The 23,277-nt window shown below is 40.6% G+C and overlaps 1 protein-coding gene across 1 annotated transcript; it reads right to left on the reverse strand.

Annotated features, from left to right (window-relative positions):
• Positions 1–13,240: 13,240 nt before the first annotated feature.
• On the reverse strand, positions 13,241–22,158 carry LOC122541045 (arrestin domain-containing protein 4-like). Its single transcript, XM_043677539.2, has 8 exons — positions 21,661–22,158; positions 18,940–19,009; positions 18,702–18,849; positions 17,044–17,146; positions 16,709–16,965; positions 16,353–16,515; positions 16,018–16,172; positions 13,241–15,869 (listed from the first exon to the last, which is right to left on the reverse strand). The coding sequence occupies exons 1-8, from the start codon at positions 21,935–21,937 to the stop codon at positions 15,810–15,812; spliced, it is 1,233 nt and encodes a 410-aa protein (XP_043533474.2). The 5' UTR covers positions 21,938–22,158; the 3' UTR covers positions 13,241–15,809.
• Between the last annotated feature and the right edge of the window lie 1,119 nt (positions 22,159–23,277).

Consider the following 23,277-nt stretch of genomic DNA (forward strand, 5'->3'; position numbering starts at 1 on the left):
TTTTGGATTGTTCTGGGTAAAAGAGGATTCACTCATACCTATAAACTCCTACGTCCAGCTCCTGCTGCCCCTGGATCACGAATGTCCCAGGCCAGAGCTAGTGGAATTGGTGAAATCCATGGTGCGTTGTTACACCTATACTCAGTCGTAAAGTAGCAGCATCCAATCACCAGCAAGCTAGAATGTAAATGTATTATCAAGTTGGGCTGCATTTGTTAATTGGCACTTGTCCCACTCATTGTCTATGCAATGTGAGCTATCTGCATTTAAGATGGCATGCAGGGGTCTTGTGCTACCATGGTAATGACCCTACCTTTGTATCAGAAACCTTGCATTTAAGTCCTGCCTGCTCCAGAGGTGTGTTGTTACATTTCTGAACAAGTTGATTATAATAGCTAAAGATGACATGCTGAAACAAAAACAGGAAAAGAAAAATGACTGTCTCCTCTTGGCAAGGTTAAAACTGTGGGCCTGCCCACTGGAAATCTCTTAGAAGGTTTGCCAATTGCTGTAACTTTCTAGCCTGGGAAGGATATGCTACCCCAAATTGAGAGGGCCAAAGTTTAAATGAAGTGAATTAATGTTTCAGGAACCACCAAGTTGCAGAGTAATAAATGGCACCAGACATTGATTAGATTAGATTACATTACAGTGTGGAAACAGGCCCTTCAGCCCAACAAGTCCACACCGACCCGCCGAAGCGCAACCCACCCATACCCCTACATTTACCCCTTACCTAACACTACGGGCAATTTAGCATGGCCAATTCACCTGACCTGCACATCTTTGGACTGTGGGAGGAAACCGGAGCACCCGGAGGAAACCCACGCAGACACGGGGAGAACGTGCAAACTCCACACAGTCAGTCACCTGAGGTGGGAATTGAACCCGGGTCTCTGGCACTGTAAGGCAGCAGTGCTAACCACTGTGCCACCGTGCCGCCCACTAATTGAATGTTAAGTAGAATGTCAAAGAATATTTAGCTTCAGAAAGAGGAACTTGGAGATTTGCAAACTGCTGTACTTGAAACATCTTGGATTTCAGATGAAAGAAACCATTCCCCAAAATATACATTTGCAGTTCTTTATCACAGAATGATTTAAAAGTGTGGATTACTAATGGAGTGCAGGGCTGCCACACACAAGACTCAGAATATCCAGGCCTGAATTTTCAGAAATGGAATGGAACAGAATATCTAATTGCTAGTTTGTTATGACAATACTTTGGATTGCAATCATTTGCATGGACCATGCAAGCCCCTGGAACGGGAATGGGAATGTCAGATCAGCACCCTGCTGTAACATTAGAAGCTACCTATTTCTGCTATAACAGAATTGAAAAACATACACAAGCTCAAAGTTGTCATTTGATGAAGTCACAGGTCACACATTTACCAGCAGCTGAAGCAATGTTGTGGACACAGGTAGCATTGAAAATGGGATTGGCAGAATTCCTGAGGACAATGATGTTGCTTCTGACAGCATATCCTGGAAGGGTGAGTAGGATATGGGACATGTAGGAAGAACTGGGAGACTTGCCAGTAGACCAACATAATAAAAATACGTTCTGCATCATGTGTAGTTGTCAAATGTTGGCCCTTTATCACACTTATCAAATGCTCTCTGGCTATAGTCATCCGACAGAATCATGAGGGTACTCAAAATATTCTTGAAGCTATTCTTGGCTGGTTTCTCTCAGTTGTACAGCATGATAATATTGCCAAAATAAATCAACTTATTTCAGACCAATAATCAAATAATCAATTTGTTTGTAAAATTGGTAGCCACCCAGAATGTGGCCCAAAATTACAATCATTCAGAATACCATCATTATTTGGGTACTCAGCACATTCTGCGTTTATTTTAAGTGTGGACAGTAATAAGCTCCGATCATCAAAGTTGAGAAATTTGAGCTGATTTTGTGATATAAAATGAAGATTCCAGAATGACTAGTTCTCCAGGTTTATCCATGTACAAGTGCAACATTGTCCCCAGTTTACCCTCTTTACACTTGCTATTCAGAGAAGTTAACAATCCATTGCAACTTTTTCAAATATATAAGCAGACATTTTATTAACTTCTGAAAAATGCTTGGTCAGCTTCCTTTTGTGTTTTATTCCCATTTTTATTTTGAAGGCACTTTCTTTCCTCAAGCATTTATAAAACTAATAAATGCTAATTACAATTTCCCAAGATGAAAAACTGTAGGGAGCAGGTCAAATCTTAATAGATATAATTGCAATTATTTGAAGATATCTAAAGAAAACCAACTGACTGTAAATACTTAAATGTCTTAAAGATTTCCTCCCACAAATAAACCCCACTATTTTACATGATAAAACTAAAATGGTCTTGATGAATAAAATTTATGGAAGGATCACCAGTCATTTTGACAAATTGTGAAATTCTTTAATGTTATAAAGCCTTCCTTTTTTAATATACCTCATGACTATACTTGTTTTAAAATGTAACCAACTGTGATATGGTCATCTTGAGCTCAAAACCATTTCGATAAAGAGGGTGTTACGAGGGGCAAGAATTTGGACTGTTGCCATTATCACCTCGTTTAAATAAAAAAGGTGGTTTTAACTAAACAAGGTATTTTGCTGTCTACACACACACAGCCATATAACTGAGGCTGTGACTTAACACCTGATATCCTGTCCAAAAACTATTTTTCTGAGCAATGATCGATAGTACAGCCATTACTACCATGCACATGAAAACTCCGCAGACTGAGAGCAAGATATAACGATGTGCAGATGGCGATGCATAGCCAGGGTGAGATTGTTGAGTTAATTTAAGACGTGACTTATATGCCAAGAGATCAGGGTCAGAAAGAGGTACGAAGTTGCAGAAAGCAATGAAGGCTGTGTTTGATAGCTTTTCAGTGAACAATTAATTCATGACTTAAGGTGGTGCAGACAATAAAGTGGAGTTGGGACCATAAACAGAAAAGCCATGACCATATCAAATGGTGGAGAAGGTTTGAAGGACTGAACTCATGCTCTAAGTCCAATGTTATCACTGATTAAAATTAGGAGACATGCTGTATGCCATATCTATAAAATTTACAGTGGCTCAATGTTTTCTGCAAGCCCTGCTATTTTAGAGTACCATTGACTGGATATTCTGCCACGTAATAGAAATCTGATGCATTTTAGAAAGTTTCAATGTTTTTATTTTTCTTAATATAGTCATTCTTGTATATCCGCAAGGGTTCTGTTCCTGAAAACCCCTGAGAATTATGAATTCACGAGTGCAGAGCTTAATAACATGGTAAAAATAGGCGAAGTTTCTGGATTCCTAAATTATTTTTGGGTTCAAATAATAAACACTAAGACATCTCAACCACAAGTTAATATTAATAGAATAAAATACTAAAAGCAATTGTGGAGTATTATAACTTATCGACAGATGCAAGAAATTCTGTGCATCAGGGTCAGGCATTGTTGGGGGAGGTTATGGGTGGTCACTGTATCGTGGGGCAACTGTGCAGACTTAATTCCCTCCCGGGTGCTCCCATCCTCCTCTTCCTCCACAATTGGCGAATGTCCTCAATCTGTTCATCTTTTTGAGCACCTATACCTTTGCTTGAGGATGGTTGAAGGGAAGAGCTGCATACTGAAACAGGTCTGAGAGAGATTGCCATCTGAATGAAAGTGGTCACAGATAGGCAGGTTTTGCCTGCTGATTTTCAATGATTGGTAACTTACTTTTTGTCACAAATAGATATAATTCACGTGTGATTTCGTGGATACAGTGGAATGACTAATATTTAGTTTTTGGTTTAATGATTAATCTGCAACATTTATGGAATAATACAAATCAAAACATGCTGGCAAATGGGACTAAATTAGATTTGGATATCTGGTTGGCACGGATGAGTTGGACTGAAGGGTCTGTTTTCCATGTTGTACATCTTGATGTCTCTAAATCAGTTTACTGCAGTATTAGTTACACATAATATATTATTAGATGTGTGAATGATGCTATTAGATATAATTCTTGAATATTTGTCTTAATTAGCCTATTTTTGTCTCATTGTTAATGAGATGGGTCAGCATAATGGCTAGCACTGGTGCCTCAGCAGCAGGGACCCAGGTTCTATTCCAGCGTCAGGTGGCTGCCTGCGTGGCTTTCCTCCAGGTGATCCGGTTTCCTCTCAGTCCAAAGATGTGCAGATTGGATGGATTGGCTATGTTAAATTGCCCATACTGTCCAGGGAAGTGTAGGTAAGATGGATTAACTATGGGATGCTCTTCAGAGAGTCGGTGCAGACTTGTTGGGCCGAATGCCTAGTTTCCATGCTGTAGGGATTCTATGATATCTCTCTGTAACACCTCTCCCCCTCTACAGTCAATTCAAAAAGTCCATGTTGTTCGAATATGTTTTTCTTCTATTTTCTTTTATCCCTCATAGTAGATTGGTCTTCTCTGGACTTTAAGGGATTCCCTGCCTAAAGCTCTCCACACCTTCACTTTTTTCTTCCTTTGAGGTTCTCATTACAATCTGTCTGTCAGAGATTCTCATTACCTGACTTATTACCTTCTTTATTCCAGACATCTGTCTGGATGTTCTTCTGTGAAGGACCTTGAGATTTTCTTTTTGGAATAGGGGTCCTGCTAGCTGAGCCAGCATTTATTACCTACTCCTAGTTATCTTTGAGAAAATGGTGACGAACTGCCTTCAGCCACTGCTGTAGGTAGATCCACAATGCCAGGAAGGAGCAGGTTTCAATTTCAATTGCAATTTTGGATTGTCTCTCCAGGTCCACCACTCACTTATGCAGAAGATGGCATTTTCTGTGACCAAAAATAAGAGTCAGTATTGTATTCAAATGTGCAATCGCAGTTTGAGGAATCTAGAGAAAAGGAAATGAAGAAGATAGCAGGTGTTATTTGAATCTAGACTGGTTAGGACTGTTCTCCTTTGAACAAAGATTATTAAGCAGCTTTATGGTATAACTAAGGAGAAACTGCTTAGATTGGAGTGCATCAGTCATATTTAGAAGAAGTGGCAGATGAACCAGAGTAAGGTGAGAATTAAGTTTTATATGATAACAAAAAACAAATTGCAGATGCTGCAAATCTAAAAGATATGAGAAAACTCAGCAGAGCAGGCAGAATCTGTGGAGAGAAACAGAGTTACCTTATTAAGTTGATGATGACCTTTCATCAGAATTACACAGCAGGCAGTTATAATATGGAATGTACTGCTTGAAATCATACAAGATATTAGACAGTGAGTAGCGGTAATGTCACTGGTTTAGCAATCCAGAACTCCAGGTCAGTGTTCAAATCCCACCATGGAAGATGTTGAAATTTGAATTCAATAAGGATCTGGAATAAAGATATTGATCCTTATAGCCACTGTTGCTGGTCATTAGTAAACCATTTTAAAAAAAAAATGTCCTTCAGGGAAGGAAATGTGCTGTCCTTACCTGGTCTGGTCTACATCAATTCCAGACCCTCAGCAATGTGGTTGACTCTTAACTGCCCTCTAGCCAATTAGCATAGGCAACAAATTCTGACCTAGCCACATCCTGTGAATGAATAAACAACAAAAATCTAGAAGCAAATCCGATAGTAACTTTCAAAAAGAAATTCGATACATACTTGCAAAAGAAAATACTGCACTATCCTTCAGTGTTGTTCTATCTTTCTGACGGAGCTGGTTTATGCAAATTGAGAAGCAAAGTAAACAACTAAAAGACCAAAAGAAACGAACAATGCAACAGAAAGCAAGCTCCACAGTAACAATTTACAAGTTTACTCTCTCAAAGTCAAATGTTAAGTACTTCATTGTCTATGGTACAAAATAAATACCGAGCCACTCTCAAAACGTTTCGTAATAAGTTAAAAATGTGCAAACAGGTGATAATCCTGCAGTTTACACCTTTTATTTTGCTATAATTACACCTGTTCCCATTTTTGTAACGTATATACGCTCATGTATGTGTTTAGACAAGTTAACCTTTGTCTCCTTTCGAATGATTTCCTGGTCTGTGTTGATCCAACATGACTTTCACACCAATAAGGGATGCTTTAATTGGCTGACACATTCTTGAGTTTGGAAAAGGAATGGATATGGGCTCTTGCTGATCATGATCCTTTGATTACTATTGGAAGCACTCATGTGTGGATGCCAATGAAAAGTGCACTTGAACGTACAGTAGTTCTAGTGCTCTCCAGAGTCGATCACAACAAAGATTACAACACCCACGCACACACAAGTTTGTGGTGAATTTGTATCTGTGGAATTATATTTGCAGATACATTCAATTTTGCTCAAAAATGCATAACCTACAGTCAATTCATGTAATAGTCTACAAACCCCACTTTAGAAATAGAACTAGTCTGACTCAAGATTGAGACAGAGACAGACTTTAACCTCACACATTTAACGCATTGTCTGAGCTGAGATGGCACCTTTTGTTAAGAAAACCTAAAGTTACCCTGAGAATGTGACTTAAAAGGAGTTCTGGGATTCACATATTAAAGAACCAAAATGAACAAATGCATTCTGAAAGATGAAAGATTTAATCTAGGTTTACCATTTCAGCTGCATGACGCTGTGATCTTTTGCTATAAATTCTGTCTGTTATGGCCCTGTTTCTCAACCACCTGATGAAGAAGCAGTGCCTCCAAATGAATCTGTTGGACTATAACCGGGTGTTGTGCGATTTTTAACAAAGAGATACTCAGTGTAATCAATGCTTGAGTGAGGTACTGCGACGTGGTTCCATAGGTAACAAAGAGCCAATCAGCTCCACTGAGACAAAGATGGTGGGACGATTAACTGGAAGAAACATGGCAGCCAATTTGCAAACAGCAAAAAACTTGAATCTCTTCAAAATCACTATTAACTATTATTTATACCTTAAGAGGGAATTAGAATATTAAAGTGCCTAATGCTCCAATCATAAGTGTTTTGCTCCTAGGAAACTAATGAATGTTATTAATTTATAAAAGTTATTTCTCTTCATTAGTGGCAAACCACTATCACAGTAATTTCTACATTAACAAATGAATATATGAAAATTCAAGTCATATTAAAGCTGTCAGAAAGTTTGGCTCATACAGTAAAGCATGATGGTGGCATGGAACAACTATTAATATTTGTTGGATACAAGATAGATAGTGTTGGTTATGTGCAAGCTTTTAGAAACTTTATCTCATAAGCATCTCTACTATGTACTGTAGCAGTGAAACTAAAGTAGCAGTGAGACAGATGTTATTTAGATTAACGTGCACATCAGAACATCTCCCAGGTTGTGTTTCAAACAATTTGTATCCATCCTTATTTGCAAATGATATTTGATTGCAAAAAAAATGAAATTGTTATTTACAATACATGGATAAAATGATGAGATTAGACAATTTTTGAAAGAGTGGGTAGAATAAGATAATTAAATAAAATTTAATGCCAATATTTTTGACAAAAAATTGCATTTTCTAGCACTTTTAATAACCACAAAGTGGTCATAGTCAATGAAATACTTTTGTTTCAAATATAGCCACTGGAGGAAACATGGCAGCCAATTTGCAAACAGCAAAATCTCAGACAGTAATGTAATAATTGGCCTGTTGTAAATCTGTTGTAGTAATATTGATAAGAAACACCACTTGGCAAGGACACCAAGGGTAACTCCTCTTATTTGAAAGTGTCAATTTACCATTCACCTAAACAGGCAGATGGCACTTAAACTAATGTCTAATCCAAAGAATGGTTCCTCTATCAGTGAAGGGCCCAATCTGGAATGCACTGGAGGGGTCTTTTTATTTTCTGTACTCAAGCTCTGGGGTGGGAATTGAAACATGGGACCTTGTGACACAATGGGAGTGCCAATTAAGTCAGAACTAACATTGGAAATATTGGAGAAGGTACTGTACCCAAATGATAACCACTAATATTTGCACATTGGTATGACATTTCCTTCTGCTATTTTAGTAAAGGCATTAAATGATTTCAAATAAAGGAATACATTCAAAGTTACAAATATGTACTTGAACTAAAATTTAAGAAAACCAAGTTTATAGTTTGGTTGGACAGAATTTTAGCATTTGTGGGAAAAAAAAAGTCAACACTTTGTGTTTTAATTATGAGGACAATTTGCAGGACTTCTACTTTAAAGGGAAAAAAACAACATTTATAGGTGTATGAGAAGAGAGTGCAGTTTGATTGACCAGTCTACTTGCCAAGGCATTTTCCTGGAATGGTAGTAGTTAATGGCTGTGTTTAAATTTTAAAGCAGTGATAGATTAAACAAGGCATTGCTCAAACTGGTATTTTATTCATAGTACTACTATCTCTATCAACCAGAATCCACTTGCCAACCAATCATCATTCTTCTCTCAATCAGTACAATGCTGTTTTTTTCTTTCCTCAATCTAGTATTCTTGTAAATTGTCTGATGAGTGAAAGACAAAAAAAGTTCAAAATTTATCTTTACAGTAAAAAAAAATCATAACATGATAAAACTTTTAAGGCATCACATTCACAGGGTTTGCATTCGTTTGAATTTGTTTACACATTCCCAAGGTACCTGGACATGATTCATGGCCAATGTATTAATTTAAATTGTGGTTCGTGTTATGCAGCCTATTCAGGGCAAACTATTTGTACGTGACAAGATTGATATACAGAGCAATGAGACGTGTAACAAATTAATCTATTTTTGTAATGCTAGTTGGATAACTGCTTGCCAGGAACAGAGGAAATTCCATGGACTGTGTCATGGATTACATTATATCTGACTGGCTGACAAACTTTCAGATTAATATTGCAGTGTGAAAAATGGCACTTCTAGTCTTTTGTTTGCTACACCTAGAAGGCCTTCGAATTTCTAGACTCAGTTTATCTTTGCTATTCATCACCATGAACATTTCTTCAGTCTTTACTTTGGTGGTTTCTATGTCTAGATTAGATTACATTACAGTGTGGAAACAGGCCCTTCGGCCCAACAAGTCCACACCAAACCGCAAACCACCCATACCCCTACATTTACCTCTTTACCTAACACTACGGGCAATTTAGCATGGCCAATTCACCTGACCTGCACATCTTTGGACTGTGGGAGGAAACCCACGCAGACACGGGGAGAACGTGCAAACTCCACACAGTCAGTCGCCTGAGGTGGGAATTGAACCCGGATCTCTGGCGCTGAGGCAGCAGTGCTAACCACTGTGCTACCGTGCCGCCCATGTTCTTTCATGATTCTTTGCAGAACATTAACTCCCAGGCAGAAGCATGTGGATTTGCTTATTATTATGTAGTTAACTCAAAAATGAGGATAGTAAGGGTGGAGTCAAAGTCATAATGGAGCATACATAGGTATCAGACCAAGAACTTCCAATGACAGTGAAATAGGAAAATTTAGGTATTGAAGAAAAGCTATTTGACATTTAATGTGAACTAGGGACTTGACTTAATTACTCAATGAAAATGCATTCTTTAGGGCAAGTTAAAAAATGTTCATGACCTACTCTCTACCAATAACTCAGTGTCATAAAAGCACCTTCCTCAAAAATATCCACAAAATTAAACAACTTCCTCTTAATTCTGCCTGATCTACAAAATGATTATAATCTTTAATTTCCACAGTTCAGAAGTACTTATGTCTAACTCTTCAGTTTCGAAGGACTTTTAAGGTTAATCTTCCTTAATCAATGTCAAAGCACGCCTCTCAACTAATTAACTTGTCTTCTCTGACTTGGATGCTTTTGCTGTGTATTTCCAGGTATAAAAAACGTTTCTATATCACTATGACATAAAAATATAAAATATACCTTCATTCTACCGGCAGTATGGCTGCAACACAACTTATTTACAATCACAGAGGGAGTAACATTGTTATTTAGTACCATTTTACTTTGTCTATAGAAGAGCCTATTTCAATGCAATACATATATCTGCTGAGGTTGAATTAATGGATAATAGAATTCCTTTGGTTTTCAAATTTTGCCATGAAATCTTTTTGCCAAAACAGGTCTTTGATGCATTGCATTTACATCTGCAAGGATCACTGCTGACACTACAGATCCCCATCAGTATTGCACTGAAGTGTGAACCTAATTACATGATGAAATCCAGGTTTTAATCTTTGATTTTGTGGTTGCTCTTAGATGGGAGTGCCCTCTTCTGTATAGTTTGCAAGCTGAGCAAGTATGCTTTGGGTTTGTTAATTCACATAATTAATGCAAGTTAATAGAAACTAAATTTCCAAAGCAGTTGATTCAGAAGTTAGGACATGCTCCCTGTATCTATCTGGGTTTCCTCCCACAGTTCAAAGATGTGTAGATTAGCTGGATTGGACATGTTAAATTACTCAGTACCTAGGAACATGTAGGGTAGGTGGATTAGCCATGGGAAATGCAGGGATACGGGGAGCAAGTAGGGGCTGGGATGCTCTTTGGAGGCCCATGGACTCAATGGGCCAAATAGTCTGCTTCCACACCATAGGGAAGCTATGAAGTACTAACAGGAATTGCTTCATACTACTGAATACCACAGAAGCTTTTGTTTCACTTTTTCAATAATTTGAAGTTTCAAGTATGCCAGATCATACAGCAATGAAAACATGGAGATATTTATTAAATATACCAAGGTTATGCAAATTCTTTACTTCAGCTGCCATTTATTGGATTATTAACACAAGAAAAGAGCCATTTTGAGTCTCTTTCTTCTCCCCAGCCCACTTCCCAAGCTGCCCTAGGTGACTATAGTTTTATGAAATGTACACACTCATTTGGTCAGTGAACTATGAAAGTAGGAACATTAGTAGAAATCTACCTTTTATGTAGATACATAAAGATCACAATCTAGACAGTAATGCATAAAATTAAACTTTTAAAAGCCACAGAAAACTGGTAAAACAGTTTCTAAAATAATCTTGCAATAATGTTTAACCTTCATACTAAAATTACAAAATTCTGAAAAAGAGAACCCAATGAGTGCAAACCTTAAATTTTGATGTTTTTTGTTCCAACTCCAATGATGTTTTCACATCAAAGCTGGAAAGAAACCTTTTTTAAAATCAAGAGTTTGCATCTCACTGAGGAACTTTTAGGGTAATCAAATGACCTGCTCTGAAAACTGTTTGGTTTCGACAGTTGACCATCCAAAACATTTACCATTCAAAATAAAAACAAGCCACAACATTTTACAAAGATAATTTGCTGCACCCCTTAATGTTAAGGGATCCTTTGAAAGACACTGAACACAGATCCACATCTTCAAAAATTATTAGTTCTTCATTGAACGCAACAAGGTATGGCCCAAACTTTCATTGAATTTCATGTGCTTATTTACAAACCATACAGCTCAAATTGATCAAAAAGCTGTGGTGAAAACATCAACTCTGCCCAAATTCAGTGGCAGAAGTAACAAAAAGATTGCATCATGGAAAATTACTGACAATTAGTCTTTCAGGATTATTTTAATGAAATAATAAGTGAAGGAAAAGTATTGTGAAAGGTTTACATGGGGTGATCTTGCAAGAATACAGTGAAAGCATTTACTAAAATAGCAAATTCAGAATAAACCATTACAAAACATAGTCAATTAAAATTACATAAAAATTGCAAAAATGACACTTATTTTGTGTATTAAGTGTTCGAGAGGAATACCTTTGCTGTTCATTGCCATTATCTAAGAAGAATGGAGTTGATACAGAACATGAATTTTCAGTTTAGGCTGCTTACATAGTTTGTAGGAATAGATAAGAGGGAATCAATAAATCACAGCACCATGTAACAAAAAGAAAGTGCAACGCTGGCTAAGTCAGCCTACAGTCACACCAATTGCTTTTGTATACATTCCCTACACACAATTGCACCAGACTGTTTATATTTCTGGGAAAGCAGAAAACATTTGTCTCCACACAGCTGTGGAATCTATTTCAGTAGCAGACAGAACTTTTAACTTACATTCTAATTCAGTTGTTCTTCGATAATATCAAAAGCGTACTCGGTTTTATTTTTAAAAGCTTAGCTTATATATGCAATTGCCAGCTTTTAGACCTGACTTTGAAAATCTTTTTTTCCCATTCTGAAGACAATCTTACAGATAAGTCGCAAATAGAATTGTATTAAGACTATGTCTGACTGATTACTTAAGTAGCATGGTCACCAACACAGCATATGATTTTATCATTACCTCACAGCGGCATAAGGATGTTCCATAGCGCTTGTCAGTCTAAAGCAGGGCACCCAACAGGAGGGTGATTTGGGAAATTGAAGCCTCTTATTACTTTAGAGGCTTCTGTAGTAAACTAGCTCAACATTATATTAAATCTACTCTAGCACATTTTTTTTTCTTCAAAAGAGATGTAACTCGTGATCGTGTCAGCCTCTTCTAGATCATGACGCTGTGACAAAGGAAGTCTTTGTTCTCATTCTCTTTCAACAACCCCCAGAAACAAACTCACTAACCACTTAAGCTTGATTTACATAATAATTACAAACATAATTGGACATGCAAAATAAACTTGACAAAATATAGAGCTTACCTACTTCTCTGATAAATTCAAATGAAGCACCAAAAAAAAACCTGTGAAAAAAGTAGTTTCATGCAAGTTCAGCTGCATTCAATTCCAACAGTTTATCATAGTAACATTTTCATATTGGTTCATATGATTGGATTAGGATCAGACATATACAGTTTGAATTAATCAATGCTGGAGTTCAAAAGCATAATTTTAATGTAACATTTCAATAATGACCTGGGAATACTTGGAATGAATATCAAAAGTCCGGGCATCATATTTTCTTCCTGTTTCCTGCAAATCTATGCCAACTTGTACTTTCGGGTGTGTGGAAAAGATTGTGGTAGTGTTCCATAGGGACTGGTCATGCTCCAGTACATAATCTCTATGGCACTTGACATGCACGTCCTGATGGTGATTATCAAGCCATTCCACTATGAAGAGTCATAGTTAAAACCTATCCTGTGCACACAAGTACCTGGACTCGCATCAGGATTTTCTATTTAAAATGATTCTGTCTAAACACCAAGAACACTGAACCAATTACATTGTAGCGCCAAATTTCCAATAATTCGAAGTGAAATGTATTAGCAGCAGTACAATGAAGTGTTACAGCTTAATACACCGACATTGTTTGCTGGAGATATGACAGGTTCTCCCACATCATCCTTCCTCTATTCACCAAAATCTAGATTCCATCCCCTTGCCCATGAACATAAGTTTTGACAGTATATTAAGAGAGAACAACTGTTGATGCTTTGGCCAAAAGAACTTTTATTAACAAAAAAAAAAACGGATTTAAATAATACAAAACACACTGCTCTTTACATTAAAAAGTAAAAAGTTGAAAAAAATCACAGTTTTAATGGCAAGTTGAATAATGCACATTTAGCTTATTGTAAAAAGTTATAATTGCACATTCAAGTAATACTCATATTTGTGCTTATGCTTTTTATTCCACTTAAAATGCTCATCTTCCTTATTAGTTGCCAGTTGACAAGGTCACATTTGCCAAAACTGACTGCCAATTAGTCACATACAAGCTACAGGGGGCATGAACAATGCTATGAAATTACAAAGTTTGATTCTATATACAATCCCGTTCAAAAAAAGTCAAAGCTTTAACTTTCTAAAGCCCAAGTGCATCGCTCAGTTTTATTTCAATTTGCTTAAGACATTTCATTTCACATTTACACATGAAGACTGAAAAATTCTAATCCTAACTTCAAGAACATCCAGTTCAAAATTGGCTCCAATATTTTCAAACAGGATTGAGAAATTGAAAAAGATATCTTGATAAGCAGATTCAAGGTGCAAAAGACAACTTGTACTGATTCTATGAAAATATTGACTTGTCCAATTGAATGAAGAGGTCTCACCTCCTGACAGTGGTATGATTGACCATCACCCATGAAGTTTTAAATCTAGCAAGTCAGGAAGGAGATTTTTCACCAACTTGAAAACTTAGTTTATTGCTGGAAGTGGAAACCTAGAATGCATTGCACCAAAGCCCTGAGAAACACAATATTGCACCATTAAACATACAAATCAGAAATCAAATTGGAGTTAAGAACAGAAATCAGCAGTACAAGACAGAGATAAAGTAGTAAACAGTAAAATAATTCTTGCTAAAAGCATTCCTACGATATGCAATTGCGCATTTCATAGATGCTTAAATGCAAGCTTATCATTCACACAAGTGCCTTCCCTCAGAGTCTCAATTGTAAAATAACACTCATACTTGAAGCTTTAACAACCAAATTAAGTCTTCTGTTTCTCATCCACTAATATGTCAAGTGTAGTACTGTAATTCAGATCATACTAAATGAAAAAAGGGTCAGCAAGGTTTCAGTTTTTCTCAAAGAGCTATGATACTTAGATTACAGATTAGATTACTTAGAGTGTGGAAACAGGCCCTTCGGCCCAACAAGTCCACACCGACCCGCCGAAGCGCAACCCACCCATACCCCTACATTTACCCCTTTAACCTAACACTACGGGCAATTTAGCATGGCCAATTCACCTGACCCGCACATTTTTGGATTGTGGGAGGAAACCGGAGCACCCGGAGGAAACCCACGCAGACACGGGGAGAACGTGCAAACTCCACACAGTCAGTCGCCTGAGTCGGGAATTGAACCCGGGTCTCTGGCGCTGTGAGGCAGCAGTGCTAACCACTGTGCCACCGTGCCGCCCACGTGGCTTTTCTATAAAAAAAGGTTGCATACTATTAATTTAGGGGGACACTTTAAACGTAACATTGGCATTTCGCCCTATATTTCAATGACAGCCCTTTTAAGTACTTTGTCATCATCCAATAATTCTTACGCAGCCAAAAGAACATTCTTTCAAATACCAATATGCAAACACCTTTATAGAAAACACATGGCAAAAACACAGCCACACACTAGATAGTCCTTTGTAATGAACGACTTAACAGCATACATAACCATCCTGAGTATCTCCTCGATCCCTCTAACCATTCAATCAATAACTCCCACTTCCCCGTACTGGGACAGAATTTAGACAAATTTTTTTTGCACTCAAAAATTGCCATTTACAACTATTTGTAAAGATAATAAGATGGATAATTATACACAGTATTTCCTTTAAGATACATGAGTGCAAACTTATAACTGAAAAAGGTCCAAGATCGTACTCTTTGGTTACTTTACAAATACAGATATGGTGATTACTTTTGCTCGACATTAAAAAAGTATTGACAGTAATTTTGAGAACTGGAAAAACACCCTTTGTAAAAGGCAACATTGTACATGTGTTTTAACAGAACACAGAAAAACAAATGTAAACATTAATCTTCAGCATTCCCAACAAACTGTCTTGAATAGTCCAAACTGCTTTCTGTTCCTTTAACTGACAAACATAGTGGTCATTTAGTGGTAGTAACCCTTCCTCACATTAATAGTTATTACTGTACCAGTGATTGCAAGAATATCCCCTTCCATTCAGCATAAAGTGTTGCTTAAATGAAAGGGAAGCTTGGGTTCTGTCAGGGACTCATTTTAGAGTGGAGGGGTTTTTATTGCTCTGTAGTGTTTTGGTTGACTAAGCTTTGCATTTACTTCCAATATTTGGTGCAAGTTTAACACTTACACTTCTTGCAAATATGTCAACTACTTTCAGCCCCTTCGTTTCCTAAACAGAATTCTCTTATGCAATTCAGTCTACTATCGATCAGCCCACCACAGGCCACCATTCACTTCCTTTCAAATATTTTTGCAATGCTGAAGATGCTCCGTACTTCTTCAATGCTTAGTTTTAAACCAACCAAAAGATGAACGAATGTAAAAGATATAAAACTGTCAAATTTCAAATGATACTTCTCGTTGCATCTCTTCTGCGAAGGAAGGGTATGGGTCAACCTGAAGAAAAAAAGACATGAAATTAGAAATTGCAGCAAATAGACAATTCAGATACAGTAGGATCAAGTCATATTACTGCACATGTAACAAATTAGTTTTAAAATATAACTAAAACTCAGGATTAATTAAAAGGTTCATGTGTTCAAACCTCGGAATAAATTGGTGGTGGCTGAAATCTGAACTCCTGAATGTAAGCAAACATTGGGCTCCCAAATTCATGCTCCAGATGATCAGCCTGCGGGAGGGATGGAAATTGCCTGGCAAGATCTTCCTCAGATACAACATCCGCATAGTTGGGTGGAGCTGTGGAGAGAGAATATCAAGACAGTTTGACAAACCACATCACTGTCAACAAGAAATCACCAGAAACAATACTTTACTAGCTCTCAGCAACAGGACATCACAAGTATGAAAGGTATAGACGTAATCCTTAGATTATTGTACAGTAGTTGTAACAGATTAACTGGAGGACAAGACTCTTACCTTCAAGCTGTTCTGGCAGGGCAAGTTGAAGCCAACTCATGTCCATACTGAACTGGCTACACATACTAGATGTTCTGCTTCCAAAGCTACTGTATGGGATGGTGCCGATAACTATGGGAAGCTCAATCATCAGTTTTTTAGAACCTGGAATGTGTACATAGACCTGTACAAAAAGAAACAGTCAGGACTAAACCACTGAAGAAAAGAAAAGCTAGCCTTTTTGTAGAAAGATGATTTGAGAGATTACATTATTTTTTGCAGCCTTGACTGCAAGTTAATTTGTGATCTTAAGTTTATCAACAGGGTGGTTGAAAGAACATAATAGGTACTTCCAAAAATCTCATTGATATACTTACAGCTAAAGAATATTCCACTCTGATGATACAGCAATCTAAGATGGATGGAGTAACTGGCGGAATTTTAAGAGCTTTCCCATTCCATGACTCTGTACTACCAGATGCAACATGGTTTCCACGAACATTTGCGATCACTTGTCGAAAGGTCTTTGTTTTCTCATTTGCAAGATAAGTCTGTGTTTGAAAAATTGCAGCTTTTGGCATAATAAGGCGCGAAGAACAATTCTCAAACTCTGCATAGATTGGGATTGCTTCACCTGTTTCAAAATAACAGGTGATTAAAAACAATGGAAGTCCTACATCAAAAGAAATAAAAATAAATGTATATAGCTCACCATTACAGAATCCACTTCTCTCAATACTGGCACTTAGGGATATTGGTCCAGAGGTAAAAAACCAACAACCAATTGTCTTCTCTTTACTTTTTGACACTGAAGACTAAAAAAGGAAAGTGGTAGTTACTGACTCAGTACTTATCACAGTATTTTATTTTCTAAAAGCTACAGTTTTCTCAGAAATGTTCTCTACAGATAAACAATAATCTGAATCATTAATGCTAAACTGAACTGTCCACTTTATAGCCACAGCTTAGTAGAGTGGAGGTTTAGTCTAAAACAGTTCCAAGTCAATTTAAGTTAATTGCCAAAGTCTTTACTCAATCTAAAAAATCTACCCAACAACAAGTGTTCAACTTTGAGCTGATTACATATGGTCAGATTTAGCAGTTCAATATATAACAGAATAATGGAGAAAGATCCCCAAAATATAGTTTTACTAAGAACTCCCACCCTATTAGATCTACTTCATTTACATTCTACCTGATTATATTCAAAAGCTCGCCAACAAGTTTCCACTAATAGATTGTTTTGATCTCATCTACTGGTTAGTACTGCACCTCTTCTTGTAGAGCCATTTCAGGGCCAATGTCACTGGACTGCCCTGGATCTCATGTGCATGTTACTGCAGATTCTAAAACTTCAAAGTCAACTTTGAGCTTGACCACCAATACAATGAAATCTGGGAAGTCTGTACAGGTCAACAAACATCATCAATTTTTTTCTTCTGTGTAAAGAGGCAAATCAACAAGTGGCAGGCACAACTACCACTCGAGATTTTGTACAAGAACCACATTTTGGTGGACTCAGAATGCTGGGTAGGCAAACGCATCATCGACTTGACTGTATTTTTAGTAGGCCAGTACAATAAAATTCTAACATGTTAATGTTTGATGGCTGTTACTGCATATTAAACAAATATTTCAATTTGAATGTAGAGCTATCATGGAAGAATGAGAACAGTTGTGATGAATATGCTTTCCTTTATTTGTCAGAGTATGGAGTACAGGAGTTGGGAGGTCATGTTGCGGCTGTACAGGACATTGGTTAGGCCACTGTTGGAATATTGCATGCAATTCTGGTCTCCTTCCAATCAGAAAGATGTTGCGAAATTTGAAAAGGTCCAGAAAAGATTTACAAGGATGTTGCCAGGGTTGGAGGATTTGAGCTTTACAACAGGTTCACAAAATTATGAGGGGCATGAATAGGGTAAATAGGCAAAATCTTTTCCCTGGGATCAGGGAGTCCAGAACTAGAGGGCATAGGTTTAGGATGAGAGGGGAAAAGATATAAAAGAGACCTACGGGGCAACTTTTTCACAGAGGGTGGTACGTGTATGGAATGAGCTGCCAGAGGTGGTGGTGGAGGCTGGTACAATTGCAACATTTAAGAGGCATTTGGATGGGTATATGAATAGGAAGGATTTGGAGGGACATGGGCTGGGTGATGGCAGGTGGGACTAGATTGGGTTGGGATATCTGGTCGGCATGGACGGGTTGGACTGAAGGGTCTGTTCCCATGCTGTACATCTCTATGAATACAGAAAGAAAACCTTGGCAAGTGGGTGAAAATGCACAATAGCCAAACATAGGCCCCCTTATGACAGCCGCCCAAATAAAAACTACAAAAATAGTATCAGAAAACCCTACTCAACTTACCAGAAAATTTGGTGCATTAACATCAATTTGACTTGTCACAGAGAATTCTCTTTTCACAATTTGGTTTGGGACACATGGCCGCTCCAATATTGCTGTCACCCAGTATTTAACGCTACCGTGTTTCCCCTTGAAGGATGTAACCAAAGGCCTATGTTTTAAATATGAAACATTAGAATCTTCATCATTTGTATTTCTTTAAAGATGTCACATATTGAATATGCATATGCCTGTTACTTACCCTTGTGGTAGTTGAAAGCTGAATGGGAATTCATGTTTTCCTGGTTGCAATATGAAGTACCCTTGATTACCTGAAGTAAATAAAGAGGTTCTATATAATTTTTCTTTATTTAGAAAGCTGTAGAAATACATACCAGGTCAGCAACTTAAATTTTCAAAGTACTGAAATGTTCCAATCAGAGCTTTCCTTAGGGGGAGCAGTCAGTACAACATATGGAAACAAGGCTAGGTGCTACTTGGTCAGTGTGATCGCCAAAGAGATCATGGAAGAGTGAGAGTGCATTTCTTTGTATTAGTGCAGTAATTTTAATGAGTTAAATGTTGCATATACAAGTTGAAGTTAATGACAATGAGTCTGGACATTTTTTGACTTCTCCTAACTGTGTTGATGCAGGATGTGGAGGAGACAGAAAAAAGAAACAAATAATTTTAACTTGTATGTTCCAGTAGTGATGAGCTGCAGAAGAGACTCAAACTTATTGCGTTGTCTGTTGATTTTCATCTTTGCATTATTTCTCCAGAACTTACAGCAGGACTTAGCTTGCCTTTTTCCACATTTCCAGCAGTGTGGTTTTTGACAATTATACTGATGCAGTGTACTTTGCACTGCGTTTCAAATTTGCAAGAAGCCCCATCTCTAAACTGCAGGAGTGATTACATGAGCCATCTACCGAATTTGCACTAAAAATATGATCAGTGGTTGATTAACACAAGTGAAAGATTAACTATCTGAACTACAGACAGCTTTAAGATTGATTATTAGTTTGCCAAAAATAGAACTAAATATGTAGTGTTCTAGTCTAGTGACCCATCTGCTCAAAGGTGTATCAAGCATGCCTGTAGAGGTTGATAAAACATTTATGAAGTGTAGGTTGACAGGGCTGCACTTACTGCACTCTTGTACAGAAGAGCATAAAAACACTTCATTAGATAGAACTAGGGACTGCACATTCTTCCCTGTATACAAAGTAGAGTATACATCACTTAAAATAACAAAGCAGCTCATAAATAACCATCAGACAGAAGTAAAACATCATTCAGCTCTTTGAGAGAGTAAAAAGAGAAACAGGGTTACTCTGTTTATACTGATAAGTCCTACAAACTGACTTGTTGCAATAGCCCATAGCAACTTTATTCTTTTACAAAACTAGTTACTGCCCAAGTTCTGCCACAGGCACCAGACATCAAGAAGGTCAAAGACAGGAGTGACGGTGCAGGAGAGATTCACGAGAATGATTCCAGGCATCAGAAAATCAGAAAGCCACCGTTACGTGGGTTAAGATTAGAAAAACTGAGGTGGGGCATAAGAGGTTGAGAAGAATTTGATGGACACTTTCAAAATAAGGAGAAGCCCGGATACAGCAGTGCAGATAGCGAAAGAAAAATACTCCTGACACTAGCAGAAGAGTAGAGACCCATAGGGTAAAGGTGACACGAAGGGAACTTCCTTACATAGCAGCAAGCAGCTGCGATCTGGAATGCTCTGCCCGGGGAGGAGGGGGGGGGGGGAGGGAGAGATGGGGGGGGGGGGGGGTACGAGATGGGGGGGGGGGAGAGAGGGAGAGATGGGGGGGGGGGGGGAGGGAGAGATGGGGGGGGGGAGGGAGAGATGGGGGGGGGAGGGAGAGATGGGGGGGGAGGGAGAGATGGGGGGGGGAGGGAGAGATGGGGGGGGAGGGAGAGATGGGGGGGGAGGGAGAGATGGGGGGGGAGGGAGAGATGGGGGGGGAGGGAGAGATGGGGGGGGAGGGAGAGATGGGGGGGGAGGGAGAGATGGGGGGGGAGGGAGAGATGGGGGGGGAGGGAGAGATGGGGGGGGAGGGAGAGATGGGGGGGGAGGGAGAGATGGGGGGGGAGGGAGAGATGGGGGGGGGAGGGAGAGATGGGGGGGAGGGAGAGATGGGGGGGGAGGGAGAGATGGGGGGGGAGGGAGAGATGGGGGGGGAGGGAGAGATGGGGGGGGAGGGAGAGATGGGGGGGGGAGGGAGAGATGGGGGGGGAGGGAGAGATGGGGGGGGAGGGAGAGATGGGGGGGGAGGGAGAGATGGGGGGGAGAGAGAGATGGGGGGGAGAGAGAGATGGGGGGGGAGAGAGAGATGGGGGGGAGAGAGAGATGGGGGGGAGAGAGAGATGGGGGGGAGAGAGAGATGGGGGGGAGAGAGAGATGGGGGGGAGAGAGAGATGGGGGGGAGAGAGAGATGGGGGGAGAGAGAGATGGGGGGGGAGAGAGAGATGGGGGGGAGAGAGAGATGGGGGGGAGAGAGAGATGGGGGGGGAGAGAGAGATGGGGGGGAGAGAGAGATGGGGGGGGAGAGAGAGATGGGGGGGGGAGAGAGAGATGGGGGGGGGAGAGAGAGATGGGGGGGAGAGAGAGATGGGGGGAGAGAGAGATGGGGGGGAGAGAGAGATGGGGGGAGAGAGAGATGGGGGGAGAGAGAGAGATGGGGGGGGAGAGAGAGATGGGGGGGAGAGAGAGATGGGGGGGAGAGAGAGATGGGGGGGAGAGAGAGATGGGGGGGGAGAGGAGGAGACGGGTGAAGGAATGCAAGAGAACAGGAGGGCGTGATGGAGGTTAGGGGGGATTAGCTGAACAGTTCTTGCGGGGGTGTGGGCAGCATGGGCACGACGGGCCGAGTGGCCACTTCCTGCACTTGTCGCGGCTTTGGGACCTGCACAGAAAGAGAGACCCCCCCCACACACATATCTCTGGTTCGGTCATCACCTGGCGCCTCCCGCAGGGTTTGCCGATGCTGCAGGTAAACCACCTCCTCCCGGTACCTGCTGGGCACCGCCGCCGAGCCCGGGACAGCCGCCGCCGCCGCCGCCTTGTCGATCCAGTTGACGCGGGCGCAGCCTCTGGCTTCCAGCCGCAGGGCTGTCACCGCCAGGCCCTCGCTGGGCTCCAGCAGCACCCGGCCGGACACCAGGTCCCCGCTCGAGTAGCCGCCGAGCTCCTCACCGACCAGGACGATGCCGAAATCCCTCAGTTTCACCCCCATGGCCGCTCTCCCGTGAAGACGGGGGGTAATAAACACAGCCCTTCGATCAGAAACCGAGCCGCTTTGACTCAACTGATTCGGACATCGATACCGGCGCCTCCTTTGTCGCCTTCGCCTCTCCGGCGGACAGGCTGAAACAAATCACTGCTATCTCCCAACTGTGCGGAACTCCTCCGTCTGACTAACAGTTTCACACTCAGCCTCGACCATGCTCGAAAACAAGCCGCCCTCTCTCTCGGCGTAACCTCACCTGACGGCCCGGCGACCGCCACTCCGTTCGAATCCATTGGTCGTCTCCCACCCCGTTCCGCCCCTTTCCCCGGAGCTTCCGCCTCCTATTGGCGAACCGACGCGTCATTCAGCCAGCCGTTTTTTGTTTCCCCGCCCCCCCCCGGAGTTAGGTTGCGCCGTGCAGGTGGGCGGAGCGTCAGGGGTGGAGTGAGCGCCTGCTGCGGTCCAGCTGATCGGAGCGTGATCACCAATCGGCGTCCCGGCCCGCCGCGTGCACAGCGCCGCCATTGGACGGGCAGGCAGACGCGCCGCCACCGCCGGCCAATGGCGGGCGGCCTCCGCCTCGTGCACGGCGACTCGGCCGCTGAGCGTAAACAAGCGGCACGTCATCGGTGATTCGGAGTTGCCGTGGCGACGGAGGATGGAGGGATGGGGCTTGCGTTGCTTTGGCAACCGGTGGAAGAGGTAGCGATGGAGCCATGTGCCCCGCACCTCGGCTCTGTTTCTGGTCGAGGTTTACTCCCTGCGGCTTCTTGACTTCGGGATTTGTTTTCGGATTTTTTTCTTGCGCACTCCACCTCTTGATCTGTTCGTGACCGAGTTCGCAGAACCTACACAGAGCGCGGAAGGAGGCCATTCAGCCCATCTTGGTCCGACTCCAGGGCTTTACCAATGGACATTTCCTCCCTATCATCCCAGGTCTCCAGCCGGAGCAGTGGGGCAGGACGACAACAACCAAAGAACTGCATAACTATTGGAAATCTGAAACCAAACAATGGAAATTGCTGAAGAATATCATAAGGTCTGGCACCTGATGGATGCTGACATGCTGTTAGACCTACTGATTTGACTGGGTCGATGTGAAGAGGTCAGTCTAGGAACTGGGGGAATTATGCCAATATAAGGAATCCCCTAGTTAGGGCAGGGCTGAGGAGTGCTGTGAATGTATGGAATCCTTTACTGTAGAGGGTTGTAGCGATTGGGTCATTAAGTATTTTCAAGGCTGAAATGGATGGATTTTCCAGCAGTAAATGATTCAAGAGTTTGGTGAAAAAGGATGGAAAGTGAATTGAACATGATCAGGTCAGTCAAGATGTCATTGAGTAGCA

This window comes from Chiloscyllium plagiosum, unplaced genomic scaffold, assembly GCF_037043375.1.
Source record: "Chiloscyllium plagiosum isolate Xiang-an unplaced genomic scaffold, Cpla_swu_hap1 HiC_scaffold_39, whole genome shotgun sequence".
Classification (NCBI taxonomy): domain Eukaryota; kingdom Metazoa; phylum Chordata; class Chondrichthyes; order Orectolobiformes; family Hemiscylliidae; genus Chiloscyllium; species Chiloscyllium plagiosum.